This window comes from Podarcis raffonei, chromosome 16 (genome assembly GCF_027172205.1).
Source record: "Podarcis raffonei isolate rPodRaf1 chromosome 16, rPodRaf1.pri, whole genome shotgun sequence".
Lineage (NCBI taxonomy): Eukaryota > Metazoa > Chordata > Lepidosauria > Squamata > Lacertidae > Podarcis > Podarcis raffonei.
Window position 1 is genome coordinate 12,102,511 of NC_070617.1, and position 14,559 is coordinate 12,117,069.

The following is a 14,559-nucleotide window of genomic DNA, read 5'->3' on the forward strand; positions in this document are numbered from 1 at the left end:
AAAACCCCGGTACCTCTTAGTTCACCAATTAAGACACAGATTACACTGCTTTGCTTGCTAAAGGAATCCAGCGACTGGGGAAATGTCTGGATTAGCCATGGGGTAGATGGGGAGGGGGAGATGTGCCGGGTCAGAATGGGAGGGGCATGAATTCCACCCAGATTAGAGGGGGCCAATGCCTCTCCCTATCATTGCAAGACTTTTCGTGCCTGAATTCCTTCAGTCCTGCTTTCCACATTTTCCCTCCTCTAATATATGTTAGAAGTAGCTCTGGCATGCCACACAACAGGGATGTGCAAAGGCCATATTATCTCCTGCAGTAAGTGAAGTTGGCTATATCCCTGTTCCCCACTGCAAAAACCTGGGTCATTTATGGGCAATTTCTGTTGGGAAACTAGGTGCTTCCTGAACCAGCCAGCAGGGGGTGGTAGCTGTATAACACACACCACTGCAGAGATACTGCATGTGAATCTATGTGCAAGTACATGTGTGCACATGCAAAAGACACATTTCTATTTCATTATTTTGGTTATGGATGTTTATGTCCTAACGTCCTAAGTGTCACTAACTTAACACCCGCCTGCGAGATTTGCACCGGCTGCCAGTTTGCTGCTGGGTCAAGTTCAATGTGTTGGTACACATAAGACCATATACAGCTCAGGGTCAGGTTACCTGAGAGACCGCCTTATCCTTTATGCACTCAGTAGATCCCTGTGATCTGTGGGGGAGTTTCTCCTGCAAGTTCCAAAGATCTGGGAAGCCTACTTCACAGTAGCTCAGAGCAGGGCTTCTAGGACGGCTGCCTGTTGAGAAACAACAGGCACTCTTTGGAAATAACGGAAGTAATTATTGTTCCAGCAGGTTTTCTCAGCTGGATAAATGGGTCTTGACCACAAGCATCTATTTTATTGTGTTTTGCTTTAAGTGGATGGGCAGGTTTAAATTTTTTAAAAAACTGCTCGCTGACTTCATTGTACATTGCCTGGTGACGATTGTGTGGAAGGCAATTAATAAAATACTGTAATGATCATAACGAATGCTTTGCCATTACCCAACTTCGTAAGCTCCCCCATGCCGCATCCTTTGCGTGAACATGTGCACGCACAGGCCCTCCCAGGTGCTGGGGACATACATGTACAAACCCATGGGCATGCTCCAGCAGCTGAGGGCTGCTCCTTTATCCCCCTGTCGCCTCCCTCCTGAGAGCAGGAAGCTTTGTAGTTCAGGCCCCTGCGCACAATGAGATTAAACCAGCATTTCACACATAGTTCCCCTTGCAAGCCGTGGTCTTGCTAATCCTCCCTGCACGTCACTCTGAGCTACCTCCAAAGGTTCATTTTCTCCTACGCTCCCCCACCCTCTATTTGCTGGAAATAACAAGCTCCAAAGGGGGAAAGGGGGCACAACCTTCCTTTCAATACTTGAGGTTCCCTCTACATAGTCCCTGGCTGAATACACACCATAGATTTTAAGGACATGGTCCCCCCCCCCCAAAAAATCCCGGGAACTGTTGCTTATCCCTCACAGAACTACATTTCCCACCATCCTTAAGACACTATGGTTCCCACAATTCTTTGAGGGAAGGCAAGTGCTTTAAATGCATGGTGTCTGCGCCGCTCCTCTTTATTGTGCCCCGGCACAAAACATTTGAAGCCACTGAGGCATTAAGCCCAGAGAATGCTGCCTGTGGTATCTCTGCATGAATCACTGGTCTAGGCCTTTTGTCAATCAGCCACTGCCCAAGGCGGGGTAATATTGCCATGCCTTTGCACTGAGCGCGACTGAATTGCTTCCACTGTGGAAATGCAGAATTACTAGCCTTCAGAAGAAGTTACCCATTTCATCTCTCAGTGAGTAACAGCCCTAAGCAATCTCCTTCCAATCACACTCAGAACAGTGAAAAAGAGGGTAGATGAGCTGTTCTGAGGTCCCATCTCGATTATGCGTTTAAGGCAATGCCATAGCACTTTGAACAACCACGGCTTCCCCCAAAGGCCTGTAGTTTTTCTCAAGGGTGCCAAGATCCATCTTCCACCTTCAAAGAGCTTTAATATTTAGAGTGGTTTTAACAGCCAATCCCTCTTCCCAAGGAGCTCTGGGAATTGTAGCTCTGTGAGGAGAATAGGACTCTCCTTACCTTGCCTTCGCAAACAACAATTTCTAGGATTTTTTGAGGAGAAAGCTCTGTTTAAAGTGGCCTGATAGTGATTTAAACATATAGTGAAGATGGGACCTGGGTGTGGGTGGGTGTTTAATTCTTGCTCTTACAAACCTCTCATGTTTAGAAAATGCTGCTTCAGACAAAACACAGCGGCAAAGCAAGAGGAATGAGTGGCGTGCTATTTGGTTACCTGGAGGTTCTGCTCATCTGTGCTGCCCACATCAAGACTGCAGGTTTCCACTTTCCAGGATGGGCTGCAACACTGAGTTGGAGGATGAGGGAAAAGCTGTGTGTCCCCCTTCCATATTTGAGGTGTCACAGGCCCAGCTGTGCTGGCTGATGAAGCCTGAAGCCCACAGGGCAGAGGAATAGACTGGGCCAGTTCCAACTGCTGAAATATTCAGCAGCCAGCTTGGGAGGACACCCTAGACCTGAGGTGGGAAATATTTTTCAAACTGAGGGCTACATTCCCTTCTGTGCCACACTCTGGGGGCCGCATGCCAGTGGTGGCTGGGCCCAGAGCCAAAAGTGGGTGGAGCGACCCATGCCAATTTTACCTTTGTACAGTAGACTAGTTTCTACACACACTCCCACAGCACTCTCTGTCTTCCCATCCAGGAAAGCACTGTCAAAGTTCAGGGAAGCATCCCAGCCAGGCAGAAAGAAGGATGTGAAGCAGGACCAGTGAGGGGTGTGGCCTGAGGAAGTGAGGTGTGCTGTGGGGACAGTCCTGAGGGCCAGGCATTTGGCTCCCACACCTGAGCTGCCCCACCCCTGCCATAGACCAAGAGCTGGCAATGCAGGCCGTTGCCAATCCTGGCTCCTAGGCCCTGCTTCCAATTCAACTCCTGGGTGGAGAAACATGCTTTAAGCCAAGCCAGACCATCGGCTCCATCTAAGCTCAGTAATGTCTGCACCTGTCCAGGGTTTCAAGGCAGGGGGTCTCTCCCAGTCCTACCTGGAGAGGCCATAACAGGTTGGAGTGGAGGAAGGGCAGAGGGCGTATTTCTGTGTGGCAAGAGAGGTAGGCCAAGGAAAACAACAACAGAGGCCCAGTTTTCACTGTACAGCGATGTTTCTATTAGGAAGGAGGACAAGTGGAGAAATGGGTGGTGGAGGCTCAGAAATGCCCCTTCCTCAGCAGCTGGCCACAACCCAGGCTTGAGGATTTCAGGTCCAACTCAGTTTTTCTTTTCATTTGGCAGTGGAGATGGGGGGAGCCGTTTCCCTCCCAGAGTCCAAGGCTCCTCCTGGAACCTGCTTGGAGATAGCGCTGTTTCGCTGGGCGAATTCGGCATGCTTCTGCCGCAGTAGCTCCTGCTGCTTCTGGAAGCCGATGGACCTGGGGGTGGGGAAGCACAAGCACCGCGGGTGAGAACCAACCAGGCTTCCTCCAGGCAAGCAAGCAAGCTCCGTGTTGCAGAGTGCTAAAACAAGCAGCCACCTTTATCAGCCCAAGGGGCACACTGACATTGCGGGAACCTTCCAAGGAGCCAGTGATGGTCAAAAGAGGGCAGAGCAATGGATGGGATTCTCACCCATGCACAGGAAGCCCCATTGCAGTCATGCAGAAATCAGTGGTACACACACAGAAAGAAGACACGCGCGCACACACACACACACAGAGAGACAGAGAGAGAGAGAGAGAGAGAGAGAGAGAGAGAGAGAGAGAGAGATCTCCATTCAGGCAAGCAAGAAGCATCATCAGAGTTCAAGGACACATTCCAGCCAGGCAAAAGCATTCAAGGAGGGTGCAAAGCAGGGACAATGAGAGGCATGGCCTAGGGAGGAGGTGTGGCCTGGGGAGACTTCCGAGGGCCAGACAGAGGGGCCTGGAGGGCCACATTTGCAGCTTGGGCCTGAGGTTCCCCACCCCTACAGTAAATCAAGAGCCTACTCAAAAGCGCTGCAAACCTTAGTACTGTGTCCCACATAAGCACACGTTGCACTGCAATGAATTCTTATCCCAGTTTTCAATGATACCAACTTCTTAAGTGCAGCCTTATTATGAGCTGGGCAGGGACTTATAGTTTTGTTGCTTCTAGTTTAACTATTTATTTGTGCTTTTATATTGTATTTTTATCTTGCGAATCGCAAGATATTTTGATAAAGGGTGGTTTGTTGGTTTGTTTGTATATCACATTTGTTAGTCATTTTAGCTTGCCCAAGCCAAACCAGAGTGGCTTACAACCAAACCAACCAACAGCCCCACATTAAAACCAAGGATGGGTGGGAAATACAGTATCTGGGTTTACAGTTAACATTAATTTGTCTGCCTGCTAATCGTTTGCTCACCCCGCACTTTCCAGTGCATCTCCCCATAACTATTGTAACTGAAAGAAGTTGGCATTTGTTGTTGTTTTTTGAAGTAGATTTGTTGCGCTAGGACGACAGAGCCCTTTAATCCACTTTAAACGCCCAAACCTAAAGTTCTGATAAGCGCATGAATCCCTTGTGCAAAAGACAGACCATCTGGAGACATCCTAAGAGAGAATCCCAGGATACCTTGGGAGAAGAAGCCACTATCCCTTCCAGGCTGTTTTACAGGAAGGATTCAACTGCGTACTGGAAATTTAGGTTTGCACAATTAAAGGAGATTAAACAGCTCTGGTGCAACGAATCCACGTTAAAAACAACAGGCAGACCTTTTTGAAGTTAGGAAAACAATGGGGAAATGTACTAAGGAGTGGGGGATAAAGGACTGACTAGTGGAAAGACATGCAACTGCCACGCAGGAAAATCAGAATGGAATGACAATGAGTGCTTGTTATTATATAACCTCCCTGCAAAGAAATCAGAACAAATTAAAAATAAGGTACTGGGTGCAGAAATCCACATCTCAAAGATCTCAGCTTTCAATTTATTTATTTACTTTTAAAAGGCAAGTTTCTAATCCTCATAGCCTCATGGGTTTCAGCTGTTCGGGGGTGGCAATTGCCCAGTAAAGTCACTTAGAAAAATAAGAAGGGAAAAGACTTTCAGTGGTCACACCATACATTTAAAGCACACTTATACCACTTTAATGGGCTTCCGCCAAAGGATCCTGGGAACTGTGGTTTGTTAATGGTGCAGTACAATTCTCAGCACCCTTAATGAAGTACAGTTCTCTGGATTCTCCATAACTGCTGAAATGGTATAATAGTGCTTTAAATTCACAATGTGGACAACTTGTAGGGTTCAGTGCTACCCACAGCTTTGACTGTACTTAGCAAAACTTAAATATAAATTATGGAAATTAAGGAAAATACAGTCATGTTGTAGAAAGAATACAGTTCACACTGAGGGTCATTTATGTGGGGTTAAAAAAAATGAGAATATATGTACCTAGCCCGTTCCTTGCTCTCATTATATATCTGGGTTATGACCCGGTCCTTCTCATCCATGAAGTTGTTGTGAACTTTCTCCAGCTTCCTGCAAAAAAGGAAGAGAAAAAAGGTGTTTGGGTAGAGGTTAGAAGTGGAACAGAAGCAGTAAAGCATCACTGGTTAGCATTGGTAATGCATTTAACAGAAACTAAGCAAGCTGAGCTGCAGCAGAATGGAAACAGCGCTGATTGCGAAGGACCCAGGGAGGGACAGAAATCATTGTGCCCCCTTATAGCCCTAGCTCAAGACAGAGGCATTCCCTGGGGTGGGAGTGCAGGGAGACGAGAGATGGTGTAAATATCCTGTTCCCTTGGAGGTGGGGGAAGCAGTCAGATATATTTTCTGCCCTGGTCCATGTCTTTTTTTTACAACTGGGGTGGGAGGGGTTGGGGAGACAGATGTGGAAGAGGATGAGATGAACTCTTTGGGTTCGGAATTCCAAGTGGACAATTAGGTCCATCTAGCTCAGTGTTGTCTACACTGAATGGCAGCAGATTTCAGGCAGGGATCTCTCCCAACCCCACCTGGAGATGGCATCAGGGATTGACCCTGGCACCTTCTGCATGCTAAGCAGTTGCCCTGTCAACAAACAACAGCCACACCGCCGCCCCCAATGTTCCCTGCATTCTATGTTTCAGTTGCAGACAAATGCTGTTGGTGCTGGACGTTTTCTTCCATTTGGCAGACTGCCTTTCCCTCTCCCTGAATGTCTGACAACATTATATTCACAGCATGTCAAAGAGACGGCTACTGCTTATTCCACTAGTGCCTCACCTCCTGAAACAACGGCAGGGGTGTCACACTTCTGATAAATACAAGTCCTATCGATGCGCAGGGAAGAAGAGCTAATGAAGGACTCAACCCACCCACCCTTTTTCCAGCTTCCCAAATTTCCATGAGAAAATGTCTTGCCACTTAATAGCCTTTTTGTGTGTTTACCCTGGGCTCCGCAAAACTGGGGTTGTGTGTGTGTGTAAAGCAGGGAGGGTGGCAGAATTTGCTATGAGCAAACTGAACTGGCCCAGTCTGCTTGTCCGCTCTTTGCAAGCCAACCTTCCTTGCAGATTTCCCCTAATACTGTTTTGCTTTTAGCATTTTTCTAATATGACATTTGTTCCCACACAATTTATGGCTCGTCCAGACCCTTCCCCCCTCCCCCCAGGGAAAACCTGCTATTTATCACAGAACTGGAGCAAACAGCAATTGGGTTTTCTGCAAGTGGGCATTTGCTCCAATTCAGTGGTACAGAGCGGGTTTTCCCAGGCAGAAAGCTCTCAGACCCGCGCTTCCTAGGCATGGGACAAACACAAGTGTGGACACCATCATCAAATTTGTCCTCAACTGTCTGCTAACTTGGTATTGCAGAAATGTGTATTTATTTTAACATCACCGGTTGAAGTGTTGACGTGATTATGTTAGCCATTAACCACCATTAACATTCATTGTTTTATCGTTAACCTTTCTCTCGCCTTTTGCCCCTGTGGCTTAGCCTAATGCACAGAGAAAGCACAGCCACTGTCTTACATCTTAATGTGAATCCATGACATCTGTTGATGCAACCCAAAATGGGCTTTGTGTGTATTTTGTGAGAGTTCAAGGGCAAGTCTGATGCACGTATTTTTTTCTAACAACGTCATAGTAATGGGTTAATTTTCCTATCATCTTGTTTATACTTATTAATCCATGCAAAAAGACAATTTGCAGTTTTTGTTCTTTTTTTCCTGGGCAAAGTGCGGGGGGGGGGGGAGGTTGAGGGGGAATTATCAGCACTCCCTGAGAGCTATGCCTTGGCCCTTGACCAATTATGAACTGAGCTTTTGGGGGTGTGGTGAGTCACTCATTTGCTTGGCAATATACGTGAAAATGCTAGTCGGCTGACAAGAAAAGACATGGCAAAGAGCTGTAACTCCAGTGAGTGGCTGGGTATGGGGAAGAGATCCATCACCGCCTCATCATCCTCACTTGAACAGACAGTAACCCTGCAGCAAGATGCATGCTTCAATGGGCAATCATCGGCTCATTGAGTTTTCAGTCAGCTCTGAAATCGTCATAAAAAAGTTGAATAGCAACGCTATTTCCGAAAAGCTGAAGGACCGGATCAGGAACAGTTAAAAATAGCGAAGTGAGAACTGAAACGAAACGGTACGGGTGACGAGTCCGTCGAATTGGATTAGATCCCGAGTGTAGAGTGTTTAGCTTCTTGAGCAGGCAGACAGCATTGCCCGTCCCAGAATCCTTTGCAAACGCCGCCTTTCGTTCTTAGCCAGCAAAATAAAATGAAAGGAATGTTTGTGGACTGACTGACAAGTGCATCCCTCAGTTCCCAAGTCTTCATCTGTGGGGAGATTGCTCGAAGGTTCTGGAAGCGGGATTAAAAAGCAGGCTGGCAACCGCCTGAGGAAAATGCCAGCTGAAATCTACCCATGGGTGGCCTCCACTGGGCATTTTTTGGTGGGGCAGGGTTGTGTCTTAAGCTCCACCAGTTTCGACAGCTGAAGGTGCCCTCCCTTGACAACCTGGGAAGAAGCAGGAAGTGGCAAAGCCGAGGCTCCCTCGCCCAGCACTGTTCATACTGGGTGCATATCTCCTCGTCCACCACCACCACCCCAGACATGTTAACTGCTCTGCAGAAAGATCCTCTGAGCGCCACACAATACTGCTGCATGAATGAAAAGTGAGTGGATGCATTAACTATTTTATGAATGAAGAAGAACGTAAGAAGAGCCCTTATGGATCAGGGCAAAGGCCCATCTAGTCTAGCTGCCTGTTCTCACAGTGGCCAATCAGATGCTTCTGGCATGTGGCGGCTCTCCAAGATGGGGTCTCCCCCAGCCCTACCTGGAGATGGAACCAGGGGCCTTCTACAGGTAAATCAGATGCTCTGCCCCCCACCCCCTGAACCACAGCCCTTCCACAAACTCGGGGAAATGAGAAGCACAGAAGGAGAAGCAGTTGATGGCAAGACGCCCTGCAAAAGCGGGAGAGGGGCATGCTGTCCCCTGTTGCTCATCTCCCCACATGGGCGTGGAATTTGATTCACCCATGTGCCCTGCCCCCCCTTTTCAGGCCCCTTTAAATGCCCCTCCCCGTTCAAGCATAAGCAGGCATGTTTAATTGCATTAGGCTTGATTAAAGGCTGCTCACGATTAATCTCTCCCTGGTCATGGCCGGCTAATTAGGCAATGGATTAGAATTAGAATTGGCTGGCTGGCTGGCAGCCGGGGTTGGCAGGCTGCATTGCTGGGAGGGGGGTGGCGAAGCAAGCCAGGGAAAAAAAGAAAGGGAAAGAACCAGCCCAGCACCAGCAACTGCACAAGGGTCCGCCGTACCAACAAGACAGGCCAAAAGGATGCAAAGGCAGTTGTCTCCAGAACCAAGAGGGCTTGCATCCCTTTCTGGGTTCAGAAGGAGGGACTTCCCCTACCTGAAATCTGTGTGAATGTAAACCAGCACCAGCTTCTGCTAAAGAGCCCATGGCCTACAAGTGTGTGTGTGTGTGATGTGGGCTCCTCCCATCTGCCATGCATGTTGCAATTATCCAGGAAGCTCCCTTATAAAAGGACGTACAGGCAACTCCCCTATTTACCTGTGTTCAAGGCACAAGCGACCGCAACCTCACGCATCGCTGTGAAGCCGGAAGTGGCATGAAAAGGGTCAAAAACGGCCTCATAATAGTACAGAAACAGCAAAAATTGCACACAAACAGCATCTAAGAATCCCACGAACCTTTGCAAGTGCAATCCCAGGAGCCCTTGCACCTACCTTTGGAGGCTGTGGAGAGCTGGAGTTTGAGCAAGGAGGTTTGGAGGGAATGGTTTTGGTGAAGTTTGGTGGGGTTCGTTTTTTAAAAGGTTTTTCAAGGGCTTCCAGAGGTTTAGAGCATGGGTAGGCAAACTAAGGCCCGGGGGCTGGACTTGGCCCAATCGCCTTCTAAATCTGGCCCACGGACGGTCCAGGAATCAGCATGTTTTTACATGAGTAGAATGTGTCCTTTTATTTAAAATGCATCTCTGGGTTATTTGTGGGGCATAGGAATTCATTCATTTCCCCACCCCAAAAAAATATAATCTGGCCCCCAACAAGGTCTGAGGAACAGTGGACTGGCCCCCTGCTGAAAAACTTTGCTGACCCCTGGTTTAGAGGGTGTTCACAGGCTTTTTTCAATGGTGTTCCCAATACTGTATACACATTTTCACTTAAATGTGCACATATCCCCCCCACAGAAATAGGAAGTTGCCCGTACTTTTTCATGCAGCACGTAGTTAAACTCGCTTGCATAGGAGGCAGAGAAGGCCACCAACCTAGATGGCTTTAAAAGAGGAGTACAGTGGTACCTCGGGTTACATACGCTTCAGGTTACAGACTCCGCTAACCCAGAAATAGTACCTCGGGTTAAGAACTTTGCTTCAGGATGAGAACAGAAATCGTGCTTCTGCGGTGCGGCGGCAGCAGGAGGCCCCATTAGCTAAAGTGGTGCTTCAGGTTAAGAACAGTTTCAGGTTAAGAATGGACCTCCAGAACGAATTAAGTACTTAACCCGAGGTACCACTGTAAATAAATTCATGGAGGAAGACAGCTATGAAAGGCTACTAGCCATGATGGCTAAGCTCTGCCTCCACAGCTGGAGGCAGCCATGCTTCTGAATACCAGCTGCTGGAAGCCTCAGGAGGGGAAAGGGCTCTTTTGCCCGAATCCTGCTTGCGGGTTCCCCACAGCCATCTGGTGAGAACAGGATGCAGGATGAGATGGGCCACTGACCTGATCCAGGAGGCTCTTAGCTCAGTATTGCCTCCACCAACTGGCAGTGGCCCTGCAGGGGTCCAGGCAAGAGATTCTCTCCCAGCCCTATGCTGCCGGGGATGGAACCTGGGATCTTCTTCATGCAAAGCAACGATGGCTTCAGCTATGATGGGCCTGATGTCAGCATTTGGAGGGCACTGGGTTGGCAAAGGGAATTCATGGAGAGAAGACAGCTGTGATCAATAAGTGGAACCTCCATGAGCAGGGGCAGTATACCTCTAAACAACAGCTGGGCTGTGAAGAACCCAGGAAAGGGAAAATCTTGCTTTTGCGTCCTGACTGTGGGCTTCCCCTAAGCACCCAGGTTGGAAAGAGGTTGGTGGAATAGTTTGGTTTGATCTAGCAGGGCTCTTTCTGTGTTCTTATTCTCTCCATGTTGCATGGGGAGGGGAATGTGAGTGTGGCTTAAGGCCACCTGGAAAGTTCACGGCTGGGGCAAAATTTGAACCGAGGACTTCCTCATTTGTAGCTCAAGTGTCTTAGCTACTAAATGGGAAGGATCATCACTCTGTGGCAGAGGGAGGGACACCTCCTGCCTGCAGAAGGTCTCAGGTTCACTCACTGGCCCCTCCGACGAAAAGGATTTCAAGCAGCAGGCGAAGGGAAAGGCCCGTCTCTGCCCAAGACCCTGCCGGTCAGAGAAGGCAATATTAGGGAGGATGGGCAAATGGCCCAGCCTGGGAGAAGGCAGCTTATAATGTTCCAGTGCTCCTGCTTTGCATCCATAATCCCAAATGCTGCCTTGAGCTCCTTAGAGAAAAAGGTGGGATATAAATGCAAAATAAATAATGATCAGCAAAGCACTGCAGTGGGTTGGACTAGACGACCCTTGGGGTTCCCTTCAACTCTACAATTCACACACACGCTCCACCAAAGAAGGGAGAGGAGTTGGCTCCCAGTCTCAAGGAACAAGAGTGGCTTGCAAATCGCACAGCCTCCTCATAACTTTCGGGGCTGCCCACTTTCCCATGCAGCTTGTCTTCATGATGGTAAAGCAGGGTGGTGTGGGCAGGATACCTTTGGAGGCGGTCCAGGGGTGAGGAGGCAGCAGGGCGTGCTGCCAGAGAGGATTCCCAATGCCCTACTTAGCTCTTTGCCCCTGCATTGGCTCAGCAAACTATGCGGAAGAAACTAACACAGCTAAATCTGTGTGATGCATTGTCAAGCTTCACCAGGGCAGTGATGGGGAAGCTGTTATAGCCCGATGGCATATTCCCTTCTGGGCAACCTTTGGGAGGGGGAGAGGGGCAAAAGTGGGTGGAGCCAAGGATGCAATTTTTTACCTTAGTATAGTACCTAGTATAGTATAGTACCTTAGTATAGTAGGCTAGTTTCTACACCCACACTCAAACACCCCTCTCTCTCCTTCCTCCAGGCCAGCAGAAGGCGCTATCAGAGTTCAAGGACACATCCCAGCCAAGCAAAAACACTCAAGGAGGGTGTGGAGCAGGGCTGGTGAGGGGTGTGGCCTGCTGAGAGTTCTGAGGGCCAGATACAGAGGCCTAGGGGGCCACTTTCAATCCCCTGAGCTTCCCCACCCCAGAACTTTAAACCTGGAACCTTCTCATCTGGTTTGGGGTGGTGGGCAGGGACGGAGGAAAAGGGAGCAGCCCCATACCTGAATCCTATGTAGTGGGCAGCTAAGCCGCCCACTATGACGAGCAAACAGTACCCAAAGATGTATCTGTTCTGGCGACGCTTCCTCTCGAACTCGGGGCCTGAGAATGACTCTGAAGGAGAGTGGTGGAACTGTTGCCAATACCGTACATCCTCGTTGGGCTCTGATGCGCTCCTGCAGGGAAAAGCAGAAAGTCAGCACAGGGCTGGCACAGAGACCGCTGCACTCTGGTTGGCTGGCTGCTTACAGAACTGGGCAGGTGCAAGATTTTTTGGTGCCCTTTACAGTTGGGGGGCGAGCAGGGGGCAGTAGAGCCTGAAGGAGGAAGTTCTGGCCTTCCAGGTGGGGTTGGCCTCCATCTCCCATCAGCCCCCAGCCAGCATGGCCAATGGCAAGAGATGATGGGCAGCTGTAGCTCCAAAACACCTGGCAAGCTTGAAGAGCCCTGGCCAGTGGTGCGATGTAATTTTGTTATGTACTGAGTTGAATAGGATCCAAAATGCAGCAGTCTGATTGGTCCTAGAACAATGCAGCAGTATGATTGGTCCGCAGGAGCCACCCAATCCAGCTCCAGATGGAAGTGAATCTGCAACCTGATTGGCCTACAAGAGAATCCTGGAATTAGCCAATCATGTGTGACCCATTGTGTAAATAATGTATATAAAGGAGATATTTGGGGAGAACTTTCATTCCTCACTACTATAAGCTGAATAAAGAGCATGAAATCCACACTCGACTTCGAGTATATTTCAAATTGCTTAAGGCAGAGGACAAAGAAGGATGGCGATCAATGGCTACTAGCCAACGGCAGGGTTGCCTCTGAGTGCCATTTGCCAGGGATCACAAGCGAGGAGAGCCTTCAGGTCCTGCTTGTGAGCTTCCCATGTGGTCGGCCCCTGCCAGAACAGGATGCTGAACCAGATGAGCCATTGGTCTGACCCGCCAGATGGGCGGGGTATGAACAATAAAATTATCATCCTCATGATTATTATTATTATTACTGCATACCCTCCAACCTTCCTGCGGATGCGTCTTTCTGTACCAAGCTCTCAAAGGAGCCGGCTGACTCGCACAAGAGTACAGCACCTCTGCAAGTGTTGGTTCATCCTCCTCCACGAGCTCAGCACTGGAGGGTGAAAACGGGACATTCCGGGATTCAAACCAGAAGCTGGGACGGCTTCTGCAATTCCAGGATGTCCAGGGGAAATCAGGACACTTCAGGGTACGCTGGGAATCGCAAATGTGATTTTATATGGTGACCCGCCCTGAGATCTGTGGATGAAGGGCAGTATAGAAATGTAATAAATGATAATAATAATATTGATTGGGACACGAGTGGCACTGTGGGTTAAACCACAGAGCCTAGGACTTGCCAATCAGAAGGTCGGCGGTTCAAATCCCCGCGACGGGGTGAGCTCCCATTGCTCGGTCCCTGCTCCTGCCAACCTAGCAGTTCGAAAGCACGTCAAAGTGCAAGTAGATAAATAGGTACCGCTCCGGCGGGAAGGTAAACGGTGTTTCCGTGCGCTGCTCTGGTTCGCCAGAAGCAGCTTAGTCCTGGTGGCCACATGACCCGGAAGCTGTAAGCGAGATGAGTGCCGCAACCCCAGAGTCGGTCATGACTGGACCTAATGGTCAGGGATCCCTTTACCTTTACCTTAATAATAATATTAAGTGGGGAGAGTGGCTGTTGTGCTCAGGTCCTGCTTATCAGGTTCCCATAACAGGCACAAGGAGGTGAGAACAAGATGACAGACTGGATCTTTTACCCTTATGTGTTGGCGTGAAGCTCGCAGGACAGGAAGCTTTGTTCCCAGAGGTGGGGGGCATCTCTCGTTCCGTACCTTTTCCCGAAGTCACCCAAATCAAAAGGCTTCCTCCAGGCGCTACTGCTGGTGCTACTGCCATGGCTGCCTGGGGGAGGCCGAGCTTCTTGGGCTGCTTGTGTGCTGTCGTAGCGCCTCCGGCTGCTGGCCTTGCTGAGCACCCGGTAGGCCTCGTTGAGCTTCACAAACTGGCTGTGCAGCTCAGGGTTGCCTGGGTCACTGTCAGGGTGGAGCTGTGGAGAGGAGAGGAGCTCAGCTGGTTAGAGCGCAGTGCTGATAACGCCAAGGTGGCAGGTTCGATCCCCGCATGGGACAGCGGCATATTCCTGCAACGCAGTGGGCTGGACTAGGTGAACCTCAGGGTCCCTTCCAACCCTATGAGAAAAGGCTGGCCTCATATGCGCCCCTCCTGCACCCCCCTTATCCCAAAGATTTCCCAAAGAGGATTTGCTGCAGCTTCTGCTTCTCTGGCGACTCACAGGTCATGGTGGAGAGCTTCCTTAAAGCAATGAGCCAACTGGCTTAATATTCATTATTATTATTATTACTATTTGCATTTATAGCCAACCTTTTTTCTCTCTCCAAGGAGCTCAAGGTGGCATACATGGTTCTCCCGTCCTCATTTATTCCCCACATCAACCCTGCAAGGTAGGCCAAGTTGAGAGGCAGCGACTGGCCCAAGGCCTCCCAGTGAGCTTCACCGGTGAGTGGGAATTTGAGCCCTGGTCTCCCAGGTTCTCTTCCAACACTCTAACCACTACACCACACCGGCCAGCACAAAGCATATGC

At 49.4% G+C, this 14,559-nt stretch overlaps 1 protein-coding gene across 2 annotated transcripts in view; it reads right to left on the bottom strand.

The window, feature by feature from the left end:
- Window positions 1–3,319: 3,319 nt before the first annotated feature.
- The window catches only part of DNAJC4 (DnaJ heat shock protein family (Hsp40) member C4), a 40,406-nt gene continuing 29,166 nt past the window's right edge, over window positions 3,320–14,559 (bottom strand). Inside the window, exons 4-7 of one of the 2 annotated variants that reach the window (XM_053368848.1) lie at window positions 13,789–14,003; window positions 11,945–12,118; window positions 5,486–5,572; window positions 3,320–3,503 (exon numbers count right to left, since the gene is read on the bottom strand). In XM_053368848.1, the coding sequence (XP_053224823.1) occupies window positions 3,356–3,503; window positions 5,486–5,572; window positions 11,945–12,118; window positions 13,789–14,003 (624 nt within the window). In that variant the 3' untranslated portion in view covers window positions 3,320–3,355. The remainder of the gene's footprint in view (window positions 3,504–5,485; window positions 5,573–11,944; window positions 12,119–13,788; window positions 14,004–14,559) is intronic. The other variant, XM_053368850.1, reaches the window with a different exon arrangement.